The sequence below is a fragment of the Desmodus rotundus genome, chromosome 1 (assembly GCF_022682495.2).
Source record: "Desmodus rotundus isolate HL8 chromosome 1, HLdesRot8A.1, whole genome shotgun sequence".
Lineage (NCBI taxonomy): Eukaryota > Metazoa > Chordata > Mammalia > Chiroptera > Phyllostomidae > Desmodus > Desmodus rotundus.
The window spans coordinates 198,136,235-198,155,018 of record NC_071387.1 but is presented as its reverse complement, the minus strand read 5'-3'; the positions used below and the strand labels follow the sequence as shown (position 1 = coordinate 198,155,018).

Below are 18,784 nucleotides of genomic sequence, written 5' to 3'. Positions count from 1 at the left end.
TGTAGCCATGAGAAAAAAATCACGAGGGTGCTCCTGGCAGGTCCTCGGCATTTGTATTGCATTTGCTCAGCCTAAGCGCTGGGCGCACTCCTGCCACTTGCAGGTGCGAAACCGGTCAATGTCGGAGTGGGCTCGGCAGCAGGTGTGATCAGACTCACCTGTGAAACAGAAGGCTTGGTAACTTAGCTGACTTAACAGTACCAGGCTGCTTTCATTTAACGAGGTGCATTAGTGTTTAAAAATGACAAAACAAAGAGTCTTGGATTGTGAACCTAGAACTAAACATATATATATAAATATATACATATATATGTATTTTTTTTCTCAGTAGTTCAGCACCTTTATAAGGTACAGAGGGCAGATCCTGGATAGACTGTGATGTCCGGAAGATGCCTTATGCCAGCTGCCCCTCTCCTGGTCCTGCAGGGCTCTGTCTCAGGCCTGGTTCTCCTGGTTGCAACTAGACCTCAAGAGAATGACCAACAAAGGACAGGTGTTCAATGCGGGTGGTGAGCCCAGGAAGAATCCCGGGTGTCCCCTCCTCTGAGTGCTGTGTGAGGGGGAAGGAGAAGTGGGGTGAGGGGGGCTGTGAGGCACAGAGAACGGGGAACTGTCAGGGCAGGATTGGTTCTGCTTTTCCACCCGCAATAATGGGTTTGAGGTTTGTGTGTGGCAGCCGGGGTGACAAGGTGGAGAAGCCCAGAAACCCAGCACGGGAACATGTGCACTCGTGACAATTAGTGCTGGAGTCATTTGTGTCTCCTTGAAGGCCACATGACGTTTCCCAACACATTATGTATTGGAATAGAATACATTGAAATTCCTTTGGGAAAACTACAATATGTGATTAACTGGTAATTTTTTTTTAAAGGTAATGCCATTGGTGATGATGGGGACTGGGCACTGCTAGAAGTTTAAACCAGTAAAACCTCTGGAGAAAACCTTTGACCAAGCAATTCCAAGGGCTCCAAACGGCAGAAAGCCAGCACTCTTCCCGAGGCTGGTTGGGTGGGAACAAAGGCTAACAAGAGTTTACACTAGACTTCCTGTCAAGATGAAGGCGTAGGTAAACACGCCACACCCACTCACACAACTATACAAAAAATACAAGACTACAAAACAAATATCACCCTGAATTTTCAGAAAATCAAGCTGTGTGGAAGTCTGACAAACTGAGGATGTAAAGAAGCCATACTCATCCAGATGGGTAGAAGGGGTGGAGAAGCAGAGAGAGGTGCAGAGAGGTGTGGAGATGCCGAGCACTGCATGGAGAGGCACAGAGACGCATGGAGACAGGAGCGGGTGGTCCCACATCCATGTGTGGTGGATAAAAATCAGGAGGGATACCTTGGGAGCAAGTGACCCTAGCTCCAGACCTGACCACCCAGCCGAGGGTTCCACTGCCAGGAAGGTAAGTCCCCATGACTTCTGGCTATAAATACCAGTGGGGGTTGGGGAAGCAGAAGAAACCGTGGGATTCTCAAGAGACTTCTTTTAAAGGGCCTGCAATGGACTTAGGACTCATGTAGGCCCACCCGCTCTGGATTCAGCACCAGGGCTACAGCTGGAAGGGCACAGGTGGCATATGGGCAGAAAGCGAAGTGACTGGCAATAGGGCAAGTGCTGGGAGATAGCTTCCTCCTGAGCAAAACTCCAGAGGCCAGGCAGTGGCATTTTCCACTCTCAGAGTCTGCCCCCCCCCACAGAGCGACAAAGCAGTGACAGGTTGCTCCACCCTGGTGATTACCTGAGGCTCTGCCCCATACAACATAACAGGTGTACTTCTCCACAATAGGCCATGCTACTAAGACAAGGATTCAAAGTAGCTCTATTTAATACACAGAAACAAACACAGGGAGGCCGCCAAATTGAGGAGACAAAGAAATATGGCTCAAATGAAAGAACAAAACTCTAGAAAAAGAACTAAATGAAATGGAGATAAGCAACCTATCAGATGCACAGTTCAAACATTGGTTATCAGGATGCTCTAGGAACTCATTGGGTACTTCAACAGCATAAAAAAGACCCAGGCAGAAATGAAGGCTACATTAAGTGAAATAAAGAAAAATCTACAGAAAACCAATATTGGAGTGGATGAAGCTGAGAATCAAATCAACAATTTGGAACACAAGGAAGGAAAAAGCATTCAATCACAATAGCAAGAAAAAAAAAGAACTAAAAAAAATGTGGACAGGCTTAGGAACCTATGGGACATCTTTAAACATACCAACATCCAAATCATAGGGGTGCCTGAAGGAGAAGAGGAAGAGCAAAGAAATTGAAAACTTATTTGAAAAAATAGTGAAAGAAAACTTCACTGATTTGGTGAAGGAAATAGACATACAAGTCCAGGAAGAACAAAGAGTCCCTAATAAGATGAACCCAAAGAGAAACACATCAAGACATATCATAATTAAAACGCCAAAGGTTAAGGATAAAGAGAGAGTTAAAAGCAGTGAGAGAAAAGCAGAGATTTACCTACAAAGGAATTCCCATAAGACTGTCAGCTAATTTCTCAAAAGAAATTTGGCAGGCAAGAAGGGACTGGCAAGAAATATTCAAAGTGATGAGAAGCAAGGACCTGCAACCTAGATTACTCTATCCAGCAAAGCTGTTATTTAGAATTGAAGGGCAGATAAAGTGTTTCCCAGACAAGGTAAAACTAAAGGAGTTCATCATTACCAAGCCATTATTATATGAAATGCTAAAAGGAATTATATAAGAAAAAGAAGAATATCAAAACAATGAACATTAAAATGGCAATACATTCACAACTATCAGTAAATGAATCCAAATAACAAAACTTAAGCAAATAAGTAGAACAAGAACAGAACCATAGATATGGAGATCATTTGGAGGCTTATCACTTGGGTGGGGGAAAGGGGAAAATAGGAAACAAGGTACAGGGAATCAGAAGTACAGATTGGTAGGTACAACATAGACAGGGGGATGTTAAGAACAGCAGAGGTAACGGAGAAGCCAAAGAACTTATATGCATGACCCATAGACATGAACTAAGGAGAATACTGCTGGAGGGAATGGGGTTATCGGGCAGAGGCGGGCAAAGGGGGAAAACTGGGACAACTATAATAGCATAATGAATAAAATATATAAAAAAAAGTTTACACGAGAAATGACACGCCTCTCAGGTCTGGGATACAAGGCGGAGACCACAGTCCACCAAAAGCGCCCTGCCTGTGTGTGACAGCGGACTGAGGGCATGGGGCGTCCCAGGCTTCTGAGAGGAAGAGCTCCAAGCCCTGGGAGTCCTCCTCTGATTAATAATTTAACACCTATCTATACCATTTTGCACAAAAGAGTTTTGTGTTATTGTAACATTACGCTTTCAACCAGAAATCTTTCAATCTAAGTTTAAGTTCACAAACAATAGTTTTCAAACACTCTATCAAAAACAGCAATAAAATCCTTGCGTATGTTATTAAGCATCCTAGAAACTGATGTACTCACTGAACCTCATAATCAGTTCCTCTCTTATCCTGTTTCCAGTTTCAGTGTTTTTTCTTACATGAAAAGCATTACCCTCATAGATCTCTCTGAAAGATTCTGACAAAAAGTAAATAAATACAAAGAATGCGCTGTGGTCCTTTCCCATTCTGGTCTCTGTCATACTACCTCGAGCTTTTATCCCAGACCCCAGTACCCCCATCTTCGGGGGGACACCATTCCAGCAGAGCAGCTGGGAACCACAGGCACACTTACTGCTCCCTGGATGGAAGACGAGCCAATTCCTTCGTCCTCTTCCCCGTCTGGCTCCTGGTCTTCGTTGTCAGTCCAAGAGGACACGTCCTCTACCGAGCTGGTCAGATCAGGCAAACTCTTAGACGTTAACCTCAGGAGGTCCTCTGCAGAGGTTTCCTGTGGGAACACAATTAAAGGCCCACAACTTACTGCATGGCACCAGCAGTTCTAGGTCAAGGTCAAAGAAAACCTAGCAGAGTCAGCTGTGGGTGGTCACGTGTTCCCAACCCAAAGACGATATGCAGCGGATGTTCTGCATTTTCAGGTTTGCAAGGTTACCTCGAATGTTAGGGGTGTGAACCCAATTTAAACCCAAACCAGTTTTTCCCCCTGAAGAACCTGTTTCTTAGATGGGTGTTTCCATAAACAATCCAAGCTCCCTGAACTTATGTTCCTTTGGTGCCCTCCTGCCTTGCTTTCAGGATACAACTTTTCAGGGTGAACAAAAACCCATGGAACCAGACTCCATAAGATTAGACTCGAAAGGGAGCTTCCTCTCCCACTGTTACCTTGCTTTTGCATTCTCAGTTCTATACACCCTTTGAAGTTGAAGGGTAACACTTCCCAAACTTTCGGGGGTTTGCCGGTCTCTAGTTTTTAGAGAGCTCTTGTCACTATTTTCTAAGGAGAACAGGTAAATTTTTTAACCCCTCCCCCAATCACACATTTCATAAAGCCCTGATGAATTCTGAATATGCAAGAGGGCTTAAACATTCCCTAACTATGGATCTGTGATTTAGTAGGTTTACCCCATGCATATATTCCTTCAGTGCAGGGAATTTTCTTTTTCCTTTCCTTTTGCATCAGCCTTGCTTGTATTCCAGCTGTAGCTACTAAAGCCAAGTTTTAAAGCAGGAGCCTTATTTGATTTATGTAGATGTTTCCTGTCTATTCTTTGTTCACGGGGCCTTTTACATGAGTGTTTTTTTCCTTTTGAGTGTGTTACATGTTTGTGTGTTAAAGAGGAATGTGAATATTTTAAAAATTTAAAAAATAAAGGGGGCTCCATCAACACAGCCCTTCCTAAGCATCAATAAGGTCAGAGTGGGTTGTGAAACGTAGGCGAGACCGTAGGGCCACGTGACAACCCCAACCGCAAAAGAGGCCCACACAGGAGCCGAGAGCGCTCCTGGGAAATGCCACAGCCCACGAGGCTGGGGACACGGGCTGCAGGGCTGACCCCAGGTCAGGACAAAGGGCAATGTGTCCTCTCCACATTCGCCCACACCAGCCATTTCTACAAGGCAGGCCACGTGGAAAGCTTTGATGACCGAATTCCTCAGAGATGGGCAGAAAAGAGAACAACAACAACAAAAACACCCATCATTAACCACGAGCAAACTAGTACCGCCCAGTGACAGTGACATGGGGTGCAGGTTCCACCTTCGGGGTACCGCAAGCTCATTCATTTTAGATGAGTAATTGTAAATACTATCCTGTGAGCCCTTACCTAAGGAAAGGAAAAAGAGTTGTTAAACAAAAAGTGAGTTCAGTTTTCCTTTGTGATGGCAGCTCTGCTAGACCATTAACAGAAAAGAGTTAAAAAAAAAAAACACAACATGGTGAAGGGCCCGACTGGTGAGCAAATTGCACAACAGCCAGACAGAACGCTTCATGGTCATTGAAAATGGCTCTGCAGCAAACAGTCCCGGACGTCAAGTGCAGCACGGGGAACAGTCAGTGACATTGTAGCCACTGTGCATGGAGCCAGGTGGGCGCTGGAAGTACTGGGGGGGGACACTTTGTAAAGTATGGCTGTGGAACCACTATGTCATACACCTGAAACTGATATAAAATAATGCTGAAAGTGAACTGTAATTGAAAAATAAAGTAAACGGTGCTGTAGCACTGCACTTCCTGATGTGGATTCTTACATATAATATATATGCCATTTAGTAAAAAAGTAGGTAAGAAATAAAATGCAGTGACTGTATGAATAATAAATGTAATAATACACGACAATGTAAGGGCGGACACTGTGGTGAACACCTGCACTGTTCACACCCATTTACACCTGTCTCACTTAGTCCCGCTGACAGCCCATGAATTTCCACGTACAGGCGAGAGCACTGAGCTTTAGGAAGACGTAGTAAGTTGCTGAACATCGACAGCTTGTCTCGGGCTATGCTGGCACTTAAGCCCAGGTGGGACTGCCTCCAGGTGCACTCTGTGTCCTTGTGTTTGATTCCAATGAATGAAATGTGTGTGTACATGCTACACACCACGTATGCGTGTTCCTGTCTGGAAGGACACGCCAGTTAACAGACAGTGATAATGGTGGTGTTACAAAAAATTTTCTCTTCTTTTTCTGTTTTTTTCTGGGGTTTCTACATGAGATACAGTAAGCACACATTACTTGTTAATAAAAACTAGAGTGAAAAAAAAGAGCACATGAGAAATCTGCATGGCTACATATGTACTTTCTAGAAATATCAAAGCAAACTTGGGTATTCTGATTTCATTCATTTGACAAAAACCTACTCAGCCCCTATAGGCAAAAAACCTACTTGGGTGGAAACATGACACCCTCTCCAGAAGAAAGTGACTGTGTATTTCTAAAACAACGCCTTAAAAATTTGTGATGTGGTGACTGTTATCTATAATAATAATTTACATTTTTATTATTCCTTATATTCAGCAAGTCAAAGCTCTTTCTCCCTCTCCCTCTCTTCAAAACTAGGAAAACAAAGCCTGTGGACTGCTTGCTCTTGTTGGATAAAGAAGAGGAACAAATGCCATGAGGTGCCCGGAGACTGACTTCTTTTTTCCCTCCGTGGATGAGCACCTCGACGGTGCAGATGAGGTTGAGGAGCAGGCAGCAGTGCAGCAGCGGCTTGCCTAGCTGCAGACAGAGTGCATGGGAAGAAGTGAAAGGCGTCACTCCTTTGGGTCAGCTTTAGGGCCACAGCGCAGTACTGGTGGCCAGAGGCCCATGGACCGAGAACTAAAATAGACACCCATTCCCTGGCTCCAGGCTGCAGCTGAGCCCCACAAAGGTGGCAGCAGGTGTCCCACAAGTCAAAGCCTGTGGCAGGGACTCATGGTCTTTTCTAATGTCATTAGCCCTAGTGTCCTTTATATCTTGTTTGACTGAGGGGCAGCTTGGGTTAGGACTTGAACTTGGGAATCCGAGGGACCCAGGATGAAACCTGCTTCTGCCGCCCACTACTTGTGTGGCTCTGGGCAAAATGGTCAATCACTTAGATTTTAATTTCATCCTTTGAATAAAAAGAACTAATATCTGACTCATGGGAATTATTTTAAGAATTAAATGCAATGATAGGTGAGAAGTACCTGGCACTCCAGGGGCGCCCGATACCTATCGGTGTCCTTCTCCCCTGAAGTCAGTGCGCAAAATTGTTGGTCGGGCACCAGAACCTGCCGTCACAGTCCCATGTATGCCCCTAATTAGTAGTTTCACCCCCGAGTGGCCTGTTTTTGTTTCTAGTTTATGTTTTCTGTGAGTCCATGTGTTTGTGGGTAATGATTTGACATAGACTTCCTCTTTCCCACTTTCCAAACTAGCAGGAGAAACACATGGTCAGAGAACTTCAGGTCTGGTGGCCAGGGTATAGCGCCTGTGCAGAAAACTGTTCTTGAGCCACAGACCCTGGGGAGGTGGGCCGTGTAAACGCATGACTCTGTGTGTGTGTGTGTGTGTGTGTGTGTGTGTGTGTGCAAGATCCGATGATGCTTTTCAAACTCCTAGCCCTTCTGGTCGAATGAAGAATTTGTCTCCCTCCTCGTGGAGTTCACCAGGCTGACCGAGAACATCCCTGGCTCTGCTTCCCCTCCCCGTGCCTAGTGAGGTGCCCACAGTATCTCTGGAAAGGGAGGAGGGGGCTATGAGTGGAGAATGCCTCCACTTCTGTCTCCAGGGCCTCAATCCAACTCCTCCTGCCAAGTCTTTCCAAGGCTCTGCATTCTTTTTTTCTTTTTTTAAAAAAAGATTTTATTTATTTATTTTTAGGGAGAGGGGAAAGGAAGGAGAAAGAGAGGGAGAGAAACATCAATGTGTGGTTGCCTCTCTTGCATCCCCTACTGGGGACCTGGCCCGTAACCCAGGCATGTGCCCTGACTGGGACTCGAACCAGCAACCCTTTGGTTCACAGGCCTGTGCTCAATCCTCTGAGCCACACCAGCCAGGGCCCAAGGCTCTGTATCTCGTTGGAAGCCCAAGAGTCTAGGTCAAGGGTCTGGGGTAAATGGTATAGAAGGGAGGGAAGCAGATTTTTCTGGTAGCTAAAAATATTTTTAAAATCCTCCAGTCTATTTGTTAAATACTCCAAGAATAGGCAATAGACCTTGCATCCTAAGAGGCAGAAATACAGGGCGGGGCAAATGTAGGTTTACAGTTGTGAGCACATGAAACAGAGGTTATTCTTTTATTATTATTTTTTAATTTTCACCCAAAGGTATGTTTTTGTTGTTGAGAGAGAGGCAGAGAGAACATCGATGTGAGAGAGAAACACTGATTAGTTGATTGGTTGCCTTCCATATGTGCCCCCACTGGGGATCAAACCCACGACCTTTTTGGTATACGGGACAATGTTCCACCCAATGAGCAACCTGGCCAGGCCTTTCTTGTGTTATTACCGATTAATTTGTATTATTTCCCATACAAACAACTGTAAACCTACTTTTTCCCCACCCTGTATATAAAAACCTGCGGATGCTAGGTTCAAAAATAGTAACAGGGGTAACGGGGGAAGTAGCCATAATGGTGAGAGCACAAATCTCACACCAACTCTTCCCTGAACTGCAACTGGGACCAACCATAATGAACTGGGATAAATCCTTATCAAAGTGACGCTTCACTAGCTCCTCAGTCACGGGCTCTTTCCTCATCTCATCTCCAGCACGATGAGACCACGGAGCAGAACCAGGACAGCCCAGTTCCTCCTCTTCCTCCTCCTCATGCAGCCATGGAGTCCTGCAGCCTTCATCCAGGGCGCTAAGGCTGGCGAGACCCAGGAAGGAAGCAGATGCTGGGCCAGCCGTCAGCACTATCTTCACACACACCAGGGCCCCAGCTGGAGGCCTGGGGACGAAGCGGCAGCCACAGAGGAGGGACGGACTCTGCCTGTGCGCCAGGAACCCGAAGAGCATCCAGGACACCATGAAGCTCTGCCTCACAGTCTCATTTGTAAAACCGAGGAGGAAGACAGGGAAGGGTGACACTCACATGCTCACCGGCAGCACCGACACTTTGATGTGTAAATCAGAACCTCCCTCCCCCCAGGACCTGGAGGATGGGCACCTCCACCACTTTCGTCCCCACAGCCCCCGTGGACTCCGAGTCTCTTCCTCGGTTTCTCCCTGGGTGAGCTGCTGCTCTCGCTACCTTGTCCTTCCTCCCACCGTATCATTCTTACCTTTTCCTTAGTCTTACTGTTTTTCTGTCTCCTCAACAGACCTTCTAAATAACCTTAAAAGGAAGCAAAACACGCTGCACTTCAGCTAAGGGCCCCCTTGTGGGTCTTGCACTGTGGAATTGTGGCTGTTTAAATGGCCCAAGGTAAACACGTGTGGGGAGGGTGCCAAGTTTACCACCACCATTAGAAATATTACAAACAAACAAACTACCTACCTTGCTGGCCACAACCAGCTGAACCATTCCCGTGGCTGAGCGAAGAATGGCCACAGCTTCCTCGTGGGACAGCCCGATCAGCAAGTGACCATTGATTACCAGCAGCTCGTCTCCTAAGGACAGCCTGCCGTCCCTGAGGAAACGGAGATGGGAAAGATTCCCTCGTCAAGACATGCAGGGCTTGAGAGAGGACGTTTTCCTGGAGCTGGGAGGGTGGGACAGGGAACAGTTATAATGATGCCAAAGAGGAAGTCGGGATGGCCAGACATTGTTGGGATGGGAGGGTTTCCTTCTTTGCTGTGGCTCAAAGGAAAGGAATGCTCCATCATTTTAAGGGGTCACCTTGGAACAGACACGTTCTTAAGTGACCATCCTGTGACCTGGCATTCATGGCACTGAAATGTCCCTTCCTGGTGGAGACAACAATAGAGGCACCCGGACCTCAAGGTTTCGGGAGAGTCAAGGCATTCTTTCCTCCATCCGACCTGCCGCCCTTCCCTCAAGCCTCGTCCTCAGCTGACTCACTGAGCTGAGCCCGGAGAGAGCGAAGGCATCCTAGGCTCTCCAGGGAGCCTTCTCTAGCCCATGCCCCTTTTCTTCCAGGTGACCCGGCCCTGGCCAGATTTCCTCTATGGCACCTGGGACATCACATGGCATGTGTCTGTCCAATTCCTCGCCCCACAGAGTAATAGGACCTTGAGGAACAAGTCTCTCAGCCCCTTTTCATCCCTGTATCCCTACAGCCAAGCTTCCTCAGCAGAAGGATGAACACAAAGAGGCACAAAGAAGCTAATATATGGCTGTTGCAGGTATCACACCTGGTCTACAAACAGGTGCACAAACACACTGTTGTTTAGATTTCCTTTCAATTAATTACAGCTGACTCAGAGCTTCCTTCCTGGGGCTAGCTCCCCTAGGGTGGGTCCAGGGCCCGGGGAGGCATACTCTGTCAGGGCGCGGGGCAGGACCCTTCATTCATGGTACATCCACAGTCTCGTGGGTTCCAGCTGAGTGCCCGAGGGTCTGGTCTCCCATGAACCCAAAGGAGACAAAAGCTTTTCACCTTCATTGCTAAGCATGGGACAGGAAATCTGGTGAGTCTGGGAAACCGTACACCTAGGGTTCCATCGTCCTCTCTGCAGGTTTTGAATTGGTACCCTGGGTGTAGCCCTGGGATATAGCCCTGTCCCCAATAGTCCCAGACTCACCCAACCCTGTTTCTCTCCCACCTGTGGATGTTTCCCCCATTTCCTTTCAACGGATCAACTAACTTCTTTCCATTTTTCCCTCCGTCCTCAGTTCCTCCTCCCACCCCCGTCGCCTCCTTCCTCTACGGCATGCATCAGACTGGGTTCTATGAATTCAGGCCTTAACAGAAGACAACAGGCACCAGAGACTTCTGAGTGCCTCTATCTTCCTTCAAAAGCCCTTAAGGCAGAGAAATGCTAAGGACCCCACTGGAATGGAAAGAGAGGGGAACAGAACAAGCACAGCACAAACCACAGAGAACAAATGCCTGTAACCTCCAGGAGCTGTGTGGTGGGCCCCCTGGGGGAGAGGGACTAAGGACGCATGCAACGGTTGGCCAGTGTCCCTGGGTATACTTCTCCACGGCACCATCAAGATCATCCCTGACCCCATCTCTTTACTTGTTTCCCTCTTTCATTCCATCTTGCTCTTTCCCTTGATTGACTAGAACGCCCCACATGTGAGCCACACACCCCAGAGATAGAGACACATGCACACAAGTCCTGGCTAAGCGTGCAAAGAAATGTTAGCCTCCTGCTTTCTAGTTCGAGGACCGACAAGCATGAAACACCTGGGTAGTTTGTGCCCCAGTGCTCGCCTTACTTGTCCATTCTTCAGAACTAAATAACCTCCAGTTCCTTCCGCTCCACCTCATGAGATACACCTTTGAGGGCCCACTCGATCTTGGGCAGGCCAGCGCTGCTCTGGTTTGCCACCTCTGCCTTAGCAGGGTACCTGGCTCGAACACTGTAAATTCCAGGCTATGTTCACCTTCCTCATCAGTGGAACTCTACGTTTACGTGCCTACTGTACATGTGTGGGCACGCAACACGTGCACACACCCCACCGTGCCTCGCAGGCAGTAGATGCCCTCTGTACTGCAGGTCCTTGGATAACACTTCATTCAATATAGTTTCATCACCTTGTTTACGAGATGCTGCAGGAACTTAACTCTTGTCCGTATCAATTAGCTATGGTAAAACTGTGTCATACATTGTTTTTCTTAAAGCTGCAGCACCTACCGATGGTAAGTGAGGACTTACTGTACCCAGAAGCAATTAGCCGGCGTGGCAAGGGCATGCTTTGTATTTGGGGACCGCTACGTCCCCATGACTCCAAATGGACTTCTTTGTACGAGCTCTGCCTACACATGGTCTCTTCCTACTTCAGATGATTGTTCACACTGGAAAATAATCCCTTATAATACAAAAACCAAGTATCTAAATATAAATAAGTAAGTAATTGAATTAAAAAATTAAAACAAAAGGTTTTTTCCCTGAACGTTGGGGCCAAAAACATGGGTGCCCATTATACACGGCAAAATATGTAAGTTTTGAGGTATGAATTGTTTTCAAGTCACAAGGAGAAACCCTCACTTACTCTTTCCCCCTCCACATCGGCAGGACGGAGCCACACGTGTGTGTGTGTGTGTGTGTGTGTTAGAAGCCTGACACCCGTGTGAGCTGTGGTTGTATTGAAGCCAATCACTCTCCCAAGTTCTGGGGTCCGGACATCAGGAATGCCGTATTCTCTGGCACGGCATAGTCTCGATGAGTAACTGCACGCTACCAGCGTTCCAAACGTTACGGTAAGTAACGTTTGCCTGAAACTCAAAGTGGACTAGGAAGAAGCCCCGTGTCTCCTACTCGGCTTGGCGGAGCCTGCAGTATTGCCAGCCATGAGCTACTCCCTGTGCTCAGAGGCAGGTTTAATTAGAACTGCTCAGGCCCACCTCCTTCCGTGCTCCAGCACAGCCTCGTGAAGTAGAATTACCAGGGCTTTGACCAAGTGGGGGAGTCCAAGCACCCAGGGGCAGGGAGGGGAGAGGGTGAGGAGGAAGAGAAAGGGAGAGAGTTAACTAGTCACCTGTGAGCGGCACCTCCTTCCTTCACTTGAGTGACAACGATAGCGTGAGGTGAGCGCTTTGATCCTCGGCCTCCACTAACCTGAATTCCCAGCCCATCCGATTCTTTAAGCAGCTCCAGCTTCCATATCCGGCCGACTTCCTCCTTGGAAGAAAAAGTGAGTACACCGTGAAGAACACAGACACACAGCCACGGCAGAGGAGAGTGGGGCAGTTGGGTCAGGCCAGACACTCATCACTTGTCAACAGGTAGCACAGGTGACCACAGAAGAAAGTTCTGTGGACTGAACCCGAGCCTAGCTGGCGGTACTGTCCAGCAGAATGTCCTCTGATGGTGGGAATGTTCCATATTTATACCATCCCATATGGAGTCACAGCCACAGGTGGCTGTCCCGTGCCTGAAATGTGACTGGCAACTGACACATTATTTAATTTTAACTGAAGAGCCACTTATGGCTAGTGGCTATGACACCAGACAGCAAGGCAAGAGTAATTATTGAATCCCGTGAGCAGGGTCCTGCTTGGTAAAGCTGCTTCTGCCTGAAACCCAGACACCCCTGTGTGCACAGCTGCTAGTTCACAAGGGAAGGCGAAAGGGAGACAAGACCTGGTCTCGGCACCAGACTTCAGCTAGTTGGAGCCCTGCTCTGCCGCTCAGTTCTCCTGAAAGCCCCCCGATGCCTAGAAACCTGTTTTTTTGCCTCTCAAGTGGGAATAATTATGACTACTTCTGGTTTGTTGTTATGGTTAAATGAGATACTTCTGAAAACTGCCGCAGGTGGCAATGTTCCCAACATCTAAATCCCTATTCTATGCACATAACAAATGTTGACAGGTAACCATGTATTACTTATAATATGTAGAATATGTGTATATGTTAAAAACATCATATTGAATTGAATCTCAAACTTCCTTACACCATATAAATGAGATCTTTGGTAGGAGAAGCCAAAACTGTCAATTAGTTGATGAATTTGTTATTTATTGACTTTCACAGACATTGGCTGTACATTCTTTTGATACATTAAAAAATGCTTCAACAAGATGTATCCTTTTTAGAACTGATAAATGTCTATAAGTCGTCTGCATTGCTGGTAGCTTTTCTGGTTGAGTTCATTCTCCACTGACCCCCACTTCACTCCAAGGACACAAACGCAGGCCCACCGCACAACGTCGGTGTTCCCTCAGCTACTTCAGAGAAGTGAAAGCAAAACCTCCCGAAGTGGTTTATTCTGAGTCTTACTTAGGCTCACCCCTATGGCTCTCTTCAGGTCTAGGTACATGGGTATGGGTGACAATGTACTCTCCAATGTTTAAAACAAGAGCCATCTGCTTTCTTCATCCATCATGAAGGTCCATTGGAACCATTAAGGACCCATATGAACAAAGCCATCATCCTCCTAGAAATAGGCAACCTGCCCATTCAAACTGCTTGTAATAGAGAAGGAATGTGAAGCATTTAGAAAATCTGAAACACACTGTCGGAAACTAAAATGAAGCTTTATGCAATAGTAAAAAAACCAGATGTTGAACAGTCACCGATGTGCAGCAACAGGAATGTCTGGGGAAATTATTACCAGACGGAGACCTGGTGGACCCTGAGTTTATCTGGTACAGCACTGCTCAGTGGGGCCCCATCACCCCAGCAACACGCAGGAGGTGCCAACTGTCTCCTTCGTCCGCTCACCACAGACACACGAAGCCTGTCTGGCCAAGTGTAACTTCAGAAGTCACTGGCTTACCACAGTAGTTCATGAACTTGTCAACGATCTCTAATTCATCCACTCGTCTCCCTTTGGATTCCATGGTTTTTGGTTAGTTGCCTCTGACCCCTGGAACACCTTTCTTTCTTCCCCATTCAGAAGCAGCCTCCCTGGCCTTCAACGTCTCACTGAGCTCCACTAATGCAAGAAGCCATCCTCGAAAGTCAGCGCTACCAGCAAATGGCAACTCTTACCACTTCCATAGGAGCCCCTAGCCTAGTGGACAGCCGGCCCCACGGGGAACCAGCTCAGGGACGGCCGATTCTCTGTTGTCCCGGCTTGCTGGGCATCTCACCCAGCCCACGGGGCAGCCTGTGGCTGCCTCCCTGGAGCTCATGACGCAGTGGGCAAACTAGAGCAAGTGGTGGCCTGACTTGCTTTTTCCTTTGAAGATGTGCCGATGGCTCCCGGAGTCTTGGAGGTGTGGGACAGGGCTCTCCCCTCTCCCAGCAGGAAAAGCTGTGGAACCCTTTCCTAAGAGCAACAGAGCATTATTAGAGTCCAGAAATAAGAAAACCCATTCAGTTTCAGCCCAAATTAGTAAAGGACTATCCATCCCATCACCAGTTACACCACCATTCCTCCCCATCCCTCCCCACTGGTCCTACCCTTCTTGTTAGACAGAGCAGGTTAAGTATGGTTCCTGGATGGTGTGGTTCCCAGTACTGGATACCAGAAGTAGGAACTATAAGGAGAGAGTTCTGATTTTTAAATGCTCTTCGAAACAGGACTTATGACAAGAAACTTGCAAAGCCGTGATCACCGGGAAAGAGGAATGCCCTCATGTACACTCTGAGAGAAAGAGTTAAAGACAATTTTTGTCAAAAGCACCCACCCACCCACCCACCCACCCCACAATCCTGCTCCTGCCCCAAATGCACATGACAAATTAAAACAAAACACATATCTAATAAAAATGGCTTCAGAGGGCAGAAAGGACTCATCTGTAATATAGCTCCCAAGTAGACTAGTCGAGAAACAGATCATTTTTCATTTATCTGATAACGTGATTTTTTTCACAATTGGAAGTAGGAACTGTCAGGAGAGAGTTCACAGAAATCAGTGCAAGTTTCCGTGCCTTGGAATTTCTTGGTCATCTAAGCAGGAGCTCAGAGGTACACAAAGGAAGGCCCGAACAGGAAGGGGCAGATGTTATCGGTCTCGATTGTACAACTGTCACTGTGGTATTAAATTTATCAGCCCATAGCTGAAAGCAGCGCTCAGTTAAAAATAAAGTCAGTGTTTGAAGTTTTTTTGGCTAAAGGTGGTACTGGCTAAAAACCAACTGGCCAACTGAAATGTGATAATATTAAGTATATTTCCAACTGCCTCCTTATAATTCCACTGGGGTATTTGATACACACCTCAGTATGGACAAAACAGGACTCTCCCCTCCCACACCAGGGTTCCTCATCTCCATGGGAGAAATACCATTATCTACTCAAGATAAAGAGGGTATACAACCCCAAAGTCAGACCCAAACCAAGAGCGAGATGTACTGTTAGCTCTCCTTTGCAAAACAGAATCACATCCATCTCCTTCTGCTCCTCATCTCTGCCACCACCCTTGTCAAAGCTACAAGCATCTTTAGCTTGGGTTATCACGATAGCCTCCAATCTGGTCTTCCTTTTCCTTTTTAATTCTCCATCCCCTACAATTCACTCCTCTCCATTACACATCTAGGTGAACTGTAAAAAAAGTGTATGTCACCATGCACTCAGCTTAAGCCTTTCAACAGCTCCCCACTGGCCTTAGAACAAGGCTGGCTCTCGGCGATAGCACGCACAACCCGTTGTGATCTAGCCCGGCCCAGTGGGCTCTCTTGCAACTGGAACTGTGCCTGGCACATAATAATATGCATACACGTCATGAAATTAACAGTTTTAAGACATTTATCCACTAATCTCATGGTTCTTCAGAAGTTACTGAGACTGGCACTAATAGCTCATTCAGATGGGAGACCTGTGTGCTCACAACATTCAGCGAGTGAACACTGAGCTGGCTGTAGACACAACTGCATTCTGACACAGACACCGTCTAGACAGATGGCTCGGGCTTTGGTTCCCTTTACGTGGGCTTAAAGGGCAACGAGCCTTTTTCAGCCTGCTGAGAAAAAGCCAAACCACACAGATCTGGGCACTAGGGACCTCCGTACCACGCTGTCCGGGTGCTGCCTTTCCTACAAGGTGCCGAGGACTGCAAGTGCACATGTGCATCTCTGTACGGAAGCAAACAAGGGGACTTATTTACTAGACAGGGGTGGTACACTGAAGGGAGCTGTCTCCACCTCCTCTTCTTCTGGAACCCAGAATAAAATCTCACAACAGCATCTTTGCCCCAAATATGAGAAGGCACATCACCCAGCTAGAATTTCACTGCAGTAAATGCTCTCATCATAAACCTATTCTGAGACTGTATGCTTATCCCTTCTTATTTAGAATAGTCTGTAAGTGATGAAGCGATGTGTGATCGTAATGTCAGAGTTGCAGTCCCTTAGTCACCAGACCAAAATGCTCAGTTTATAGGTGAGAAGACGGAAGCTCAGAGAAAGGACACGGCAGCCCAAAGCCCCCAGAGCTGGGATGAGAGGGCCAGGGCGGGAACTCGATGTCCACCCCTCAGGCCTGGTACTCCTAGGTGCCTTTATCCGTGAATAGCTACCGAGTACCTACAGGTGCACGGCACCGAGTTAGGACAGGAAGACAAATAAGGTTCTTGCCCTTAGAGTCTACTTTGGCCACACAGCCTAGTGCTGTCTGGAACATGTGGGACTGAGGCACGGATGGAGATAAGCAGGCGGCCCTGCGGGAGCCCAGAGGGGAGGTGCCTGAAGATGGGGCAGGTGACGGGGGTGTTATGGGAGCCTCCCTGAGAGGGTGCCATGGTGCTCAGTCCCCTGGGAAAAGCAGAAGCTAAGCTGCACTGAGGAGGGGAGAAGACATGATACTGAGAGCAGCGTCTGCCAAAAATCAGAGGCAGGAGTGAGCATGGCCTTTTGAAAAAAAAAAAAAAAGAAACTACTTCAGCCCGAATCAAGGAGGCAGAAGGTTAAGAAGGATCAGATAACACTGGGCCTCATGGGTTTCGCAAGCCAATGTGTTTGACTATTACCCAGAAGGCGAAGCGGAATCGTCAAAAAGAGTTTGAGTGGCAGTGTATGCAGGTGCGGGGTGCATGTGTGACGACATCTGCCCTTCACAAGGGTCTTGCTGGTTGCAGTGGGACCGTGGATGATGGGGCTAGCGTGGGGGCAGTGAGATAGGGGGTAGGGGACTACTGTGACCACCCAGATGAGGCACGAAGACAGCCTGGCCCCGACCTGCAGTTGTGGGAGTCGGGGAAAGAGAAGTGGGGTGAGCAGGGACATGCGAAAGGGAGCAGGAGTTGACGGGCCTTGGTGATTGGGTGGACATGGTGTAAGAGAGGGCAGCATTTCCCCTGGCTAGAGGATATCAGCTGTCCCCAACTTAGGATAAAGGCATTTCTCAGGACACGGGACTGTCGGTGCAAAACCAGGAAAGTTCTGGGCAAACCGGGACGAGGGGTTGCCCGCTGACTTCCAGGTTTGTGGTTTGGACAGCTCAGGGGCGGTGAGCCCTGGAGCACTGGCACAGAGTGGGTGGTGCGGCAAGTGAGGCATCGAGTTTTAGGCACGACGTGCAATAGCCAGGATGGAGACATCCTACAGGCAGGTGGTGGAAACTCGGGGCTCAGGAGAGAGGTGAAGGTGCAGGCATGGACGTAGTGGACATTACCGTGCAGGAGGACACAAGTTCACTCGGCGACGTTGGGGGCTTCCTAGACGAGGGACATCCTGATGTTGCATTTGCTCATTGCAAACCTCAGGGACCACCTGGGAGATGATGTCCTGAGTGTCAATCTCCGGAGCTTCCCATCCTTTCCTGCAGACTCAGACCTTCATGGGGTCTCTGCTAAAGGCCTCGGGAAGAGGTCTGGCGCGGCCCAGGGCAGATCACTAGTACTAGCGTAAGACCACAAAAGGACCCACAGGCCTATGCGCCAGTAGTGAATAAACTCACCCGCCTGGCCGACGGTAGGACTGGTTTTCTGTGTGGTATTGACTACCTTTGGTTGACTACATCTGTACCCTGCAGCACTACAAAAATACACATATGTCTAAACGGCCTTGCAAAAACTGTCCTGTGGGATGACAGTGAGTAAGTAATAGTGAATGCATTTCTAAAACTGCTTATCTAAGTCCTAGAAGATTATGTTTTAGATGATAAGCCCAACTTTTTAATCTGGTTGCAAACCTATCATTATGGGTTAATATTTTATAGAATCATACTGGATTTTTTAAAAAATGAGATATTTGTTAGAGGAAATATTTTCCTACAGCTCTGTTAAGGAAGAACAGAATATAAAAACATGTAACAAATAAAAGTCTACGAAAAAGAAGCACCTGACAAAATTGGTCTCAACGATCATGATAAACATGTTCTGTCATTTATTAAAGCTTTGTAGATATGTTAAATCATTAATAAAGCAGAAACAGACAATGCTGATAGGTTTAATCTCCCATTACTTAAACGGAATGGA

The 18,784-nt window shown here is 47.4% G+C and overlaps 1 protein-coding gene across 6 annotated transcripts in view; it reads right to left on the bottom strand.

Moving 5' to 3' along the window:
• Positions 1-18,784, bottom strand: part of PDZD2 (PDZ domain containing 2) — a 320,114-nt gene that overhangs the window by 64,393 nt on the left and 236,937 nt on the right. For 5 of the 6 annotated variants that reach the window (XM_053914075.2, XM_053914084.2, XM_053914089.2 and 2 more), the window contains 3 exons: positions 12,464-12,606; positions 9,350-9,482; positions 3,721-3,876 (listed from right to left, as the gene is read on the bottom strand). In XM_053914075.2, coding sequence (XP_053770050.1) covers positions 3,721-3,876; positions 9,350-9,482; positions 12,464-12,606 — 432 coding nt within the window. The remainder of the gene's footprint in view (positions 1-3,720; positions 3,877-9,349; positions 9,483-12,463; positions 12,607-18,784) is intronic. The other variant, XM_053914090.2, reaches the window with a different exon arrangement.